The sequence below is a fragment of the Pteropus vampyrus genome, unplaced genomic scaffold, assembly GCF_000151845.1.
Source record: "Pteropus vampyrus isolate Shadow unplaced genomic scaffold, Pvam_2.0 Scaffold254, whole genome shotgun sequence".
NCBI lineage: Eukaryota > Metazoa > Chordata > Mammalia > Chiroptera > Pteropodidae > Pteropus > Pteropus vampyrus.
This window is the reverse complement of record NW_011889035.1, coordinates 1,200,006-1,205,705: the sequence shown is the minus strand read 5'-3', so window position 1 is coordinate 1,205,705 and position 5,700 is coordinate 1,200,006. Positions and strand designations below refer to the sequence as shown.

The 5,700-nt window shown below is 40.2% G+C and overlaps 1 protein-coding gene across 1 annotated transcript in view; it reads left to right on the top strand.

The window, feature by feature from the left end:
* LOC105301903 (lysine-specific demethylase 4D-like) overlaps nt 1-5,700 on the top strand; it is a 16,934-nt gene that overhangs the window by 1,299 nt on the left and 9,935 nt on the right. Inside the window, 1 exon segment of the mRNA XM_023520260.1 lies at nt 5,566-5,601. Within this exon segment, the coding sequence (XP_023376028.1) occupies nt 5,566-5,601 (36 nt within the window).

The following is a 5,700-nucleotide window of genomic DNA, read 5'->3' as shown; positions in this document are numbered from 1 at the left end:
CGGCCCGGGTTTCTGCCTCTGCCTCCCAGTCCAGGGCTGCTGAGGCCCACAGCTCTCTGTTGCCGGACCCATCCCCGCCGCCAACCTCGGGGCGGTCTGCAGCAGATCTCCAGGCAACTGGCAGACGTGGTCGTGGTCGTGGTCGTGGTCGTGGTCGTGGTCGTCGTCCTCGGGAAAGAGGCAGTCAAGAGTCTGTTGTCCAGGCCCGGGCTAAGAGGAGCCTCTCAGGGGGTACAGCGCGCACAGCTCCGGACCGCAAGATCCAGCCTCTGCCTGCTGCTAAACGCTGGAAGGACAGCCCTGCACCGCTGAACCCTGGACCCCTGCATCCTGCAAAGGCTTCTGGGTGTTGTTGTGCCCCTGATCTTCAATTCCTGGGGCCCCCATTAGATCCCGATGAACCGATGCACCCTGGCCAGTGCCTGCTATCTCTGGACAGTATTACAGCCAATTTCCTTGACGATGTCCCACTAACTCCTCCCATTGTCACTGGGACTCTGACATGGTTCTCCAGGGACGCTGCTGGAGACTGCAAGGCCCCTGTGAACCTCGCTGAGCTCGTAAGGATGGATCACCCTTATGCCTCTATGGTCCTGGCGCCCAGTGCAGTTGCCAAAATCTCTTAGGTCCCTGACTGTGATCGTCTAGGGCTAAAGCCAGAGGCAGCTGCATCTCTTGGGTCCTGGAACAAGTTCACAAACAGTGGATGGTCTTCAGCCTTTGAGCCCATGGCTATTGAAGATTTTGCCAAATATGACTATATCTGACCCTCAACACTGGGAACCCCAGAAGCTCCCAGCCAAGCAACAGTCTGTGCTGGGCCCGTCCCCAGTCAAGGTGCTGTATCTCCCAGAAATGACACATTTCCTAAGCCGCCAGATATTTCTACTATTAAGACAAACAGAGCTCCTAGTTGCCACTGAAGTGGACCTCCCCACCCAGACAGCTGCGGTAGAATGCTACACTACCTCTCAGGGATTCTCAGCTGGCTCCTGAATATGGATAGGCCTTTGGCTTCTGTCTTGCCCTAGATGCTGTGGACACTGCTTGCTTTGATGGCACCTTCAGGATACCTCCCCTTCAGTGGGATGCCTTAATAAGGAGAAAATTCTGAGATGCCCTAAATTAAAGTACAGAAGCAGTAGGGTGAGAGAGACAAAACTGTTAGTCTGTTAATGGCTGCTCGCCAGCTAAAAAAGACTTCTCACATTCCTGTGGATATCTGTTGGAACTTCAGGTTAATTTCAATGTGCCTATTTCTGTAGATTATTTTAGGTAGATATCATCTAACTCCAGGAACCTCTGCTTGTTGTTTACATGTGGGCTTTCCGCACTGCTACCCACTGCCAATTTACGGGAGCAGACTCTGGACCTATCCTAGAGCTGTCCCAGCTTCATCTTCTCCCACCCCTTTGCCTATAGTTAATGTAAATTTCTTTCAGACTACCTCCTACTTGTGTATAAAAATGCTTGCAAAATTCTGGGACAACAGACACGTTATGTTGTCTTTTCTATCTAGCCATGCTGCTGGTGGTTTATGCCCCAAGACTGATCTTCCTTGTGTCTAGCATCTTGGCTCAATAAAACCTTACTTATGAAAAGACTTTTAGCCTTGGAAGTTAAGGATTTTTGGTTTAACATCCTCTGACCCCCACAATAATTTGGGGTGACATTGGATGATGCTGAGAATCTGGCTCAGCCCCTTCATCCCCAAGTAGCACCTAGGCCTCTGGACCCCTGGCTTCCACTGGACATTGCTACAGCCACAAGTGGGCCCCAGGAGCTTCTCATAATCCCACAATTCTAACATACCCTACCTCCCACGCCAACACGCAGGCCACTGTTCATGCTAAAACTAGACATATTGCCCAATGAATCTGGCATCCAGATCTGCCTCAGGGATGTTTGTAATTTTTATTGATGTTTATTAAAGTTATTATCCCTAGTGTGTATCTGCAAAACAAAAAAGGTAAATCTTTAAAATATGTTTTTAAAATCAGAATTATATAAAAGAAGTATATTTTATGAAAAACTAGACAACAGGTACAAAATGGAGTCACTTATGCTAAACCTCACATCACCAAACCAAGACTTAAATACAGTTTCCATTCTTCCAGAAATGGAATCTTGAACCAGTCAATCAGGAATCACCTGTTTTCCTAAAGGAAAAAAACCTTACATTATCTAACTCACTTTTTTTTTACCTAGTATAACTTCCTTGTTACCGCTCCCTTTTTCCTGTAAAAGACTTTAATTTTGTACAGCTCCTTAGAGCTCCTTCTATCTGCTAGACTGGATGCTGCCCAATTGAAATCAATTTTTGTTCAAATAAATCCTTAAAATTTTTAATATGCCTCAGTTTATCTTTTAACGATCTAAAACAAAGTGATTCAGAAAAGTTGAAAGTAAAGAACAGGCAAAAACTCTATTAAGAAAAAGACAAACAGAAAGCAGGAGTATTGCTCTAAATATCAAACAAATTAGAATTGAGGCTGGAAGTTACACCGAAGGGCTCTTTATAATGCTAAAGACTAAATTTCACCTTGAAAATATGGCGGTCGCAAATATCCATTCAACTTTGATAAAGTATAAATTATAAGAAATAAAACAAAAGCAACACATTAAAAATAGGATGTTTTTATGTGATATTATGATTTATAATACGAAATACATATTTGGTCTTAGCACCTGTTTCTGGCATAAAGCTCTTAAAACCCTTGGAATTTCCCAAATGATGAGAGCAATCATGGTGTCTTTTGTTGTGTTAATGAGATTACCTTTGGAATGCCCCTAGTCACCTAAGGGTGAGGGCTAGTCACCAGAGAAACTAACAATGTGATTAGAGGGTTGAAACTTTAAGTCCCACCCTCCACCCCCTAGCCTCATCCCCTGAGAGAGGAAAGGGGCTGGAGGTTAAATCAATCACCAAGTGGTGGTGATTTAATCAGTAAAGATAAAACCTCCGTAAAGAGTCAAAAAGATAAGGTTCGGGGACCTTCTGTGTTGGTGAACATATGGAGGTGTTGGGAGAGTTGGCGATTCTGGAGAGGATGTAGAAGTTCCTTTTCCCCATACGTTGCCCCATCCATCTCTTCGATCTGGCTGTTCCTGAGCCTTTTATAACAAATTGATAATCCAGTAAGTAAAATGTTTTCTGAGTTCTGTGAGACATTCTAGCATATTAATAAAATCCATGGAGAGGCTATGGGAAACTCTGATTTATAGCCTGTCAGTCAGAAGTACGGGGGCTTGTGACTGGCATCAGAAGGGCTGAGGGTGGCCTTGCAGCACTGAGCCCTTAACCTGGGGGATCTGATGCTGTCTACAGTTTGATAGTATCAGAATTGAGTTTAATTGTAGGACAACCTCCTGGGGTCCTGAGCACTGTTGCTATTGGCACATTGGAATTGGGTGTTCAGCACTCCCTTTTACCTCACTTATTGCAAGACAGATAAAATAGACAAGCTTAAGGATACAGAAAACTTAAACAATGGGGGATCTGATGCTGTCTACAGTTTGATAGTATCAGAATTGAGTTTAATTGTAGGACAACCTCCTGGGGTCCTGAGCACTGTTGCTATGGGTACATTGGAATTGGGTGTTCAGCACTCCCTTTTACCTCACTTATTGCAAGACAGATAAAATAGACAAGCTTAAGGATACAGAAAACTTAAACAATGTTAACAATAAGGTAGAATTTATGTACCAGGTAATAGAATACTCTCTTTTGTCAAATGCCAATAGATCAGTTACAAAATTGACACTATATTAAGGTGAAAGGAATACATCAATAAATTCCAAAGCAGAAAAAAAATCAGACTTCTAATTTTCATACAATAAAACTAGACATTAATTTTAAAAATCAGAAAATATAGAGAGCTTCTTTCTGGAAAGTTAAAAATTCTCAGTTGAATGACTTGTAGATTAGAGGAACACAGGAAACAAAGAAACAAAATATTTGTTAACTCTATGAACTCTGTAGCCAGACTGCCTGGCTTTGGATCCCTGATTCACTCTTACCAGTTTGTGTGACCTTGGCAAATTACTTAGTAATAGCACCTATCTCATATGATTGATATGATAGTTCTATAAATGAATATTTGTAAAGCACTAGGATGGATACCTGGGACACAATAAACATTACTGAAGTGCTTTTAGGTTTAAAAATGAACAAAATATACATAGGAATATGTGAGATTTAGTTAAAATAGTACTGAAGGAAATTTTACAGCCTCAAGTATGTTTTTATCAATAAAATTGAAAGAATGAAATTAACTGGATTAAGCTTTTATCTCACAAAATTAGAAAAAAAAACAAACTAAAAAAAGCAGCAGGAAGGAATTAATAAAGTTATACACAGAGATAAATGAATTAAAAAAACCATAATATAACTAATAAACCAACAAAAGTTCAGATAATATGAATACTTTTCTAGGAAAAATTAACTAAAACTTATTTCAGAAGAGTTAGAAAATCTAAGTCATAAATTTCTATGTTAAGAAATATATTACGTTCATGCTATCCTCATGTGCCCGATCTCATCTGATTTAGGAAGCTAACGGCAGGGTTGGGCCTGGTTAGTACTTGGATGGGAGACCACCTAGGAATACCAGGTGCTGTAGGCATAAAAAAAAAAAAAAGAAATATAGAAAGACATGTGAAAGACCTATATAATGAAAACTACAAGACTCTATTAAAAGAAATTGAAGAAGATACAAAGAAATGGAAAGATTCCGTGTTCTTGAATTAGAAGAATCAACATAGTTAAAATGACCATATTACCTAAAGCATTATACAGATTTAATGCAATCCCCATCAAAATCCCATCGGCATTTTTTAAAGAAATAGAACAAAAAAAATCATCAGATTTGTATGGAAGCACAAAAGACCCCGAATCGCCAAAGCCATCCTGAGAAAAAAGAACGAGGTTGGAGGCATCACTCTGCCCGACTTCAGATTATATCTCAAAGTGACAATAATCAAAATGGCATGGTATTGTCAGAAAAACAGACACATGGACCAGCGAGAACAGAATCAAGAGTTCAGAAGTAAATCCATATTTATTTGGACAAATAATTTTCAACAAAAGAAGCAAAAAAATACAGTGGAGAAAGGAAAGCCTCTTTAATAAATGGTGCTGGGAAAACTAGAAAGCCACCGGCAAAAGAATGAAACTAGACTGTTGTCTATCACCACACACCAAAATTAACTCAAAATGGATTAAGGACCTGAATATAAGACCCGAAATAAAATGCATAGAAGACAACATACGAATGAAACTGAAGGACCTTGGACTTAAAGAGGATTTTATGAATTTGACCTCAAAGTCAAGAGAAGTAAAAGAAAAAAATAAATGAATGGGACTACATCAAACTGATAAGCTTCTGCACAGCAAAAGAAACCATCAACAAAGTAAAGAGACAACCATCCAAATGAGAAAATATATTTGCAAGCAACGCTTCCGATAAGGGCCTATTATCAAAATATACAAAGAACTCCTATGACTTAATAATAACAAAAAAACAAACGATCCAATCAAAAAACGGGCAGTGAACCTGAACAGACACTTCTCCCTAGAGGACATACAAATGGCCAACAAATGTATGAAAAGATGCTCAACATCACTAGCTATTAGGGAAATGCAAATCAAAACCACAATGAGATACCATCTCACACCTGTTAGAATAGGTATAATCAACA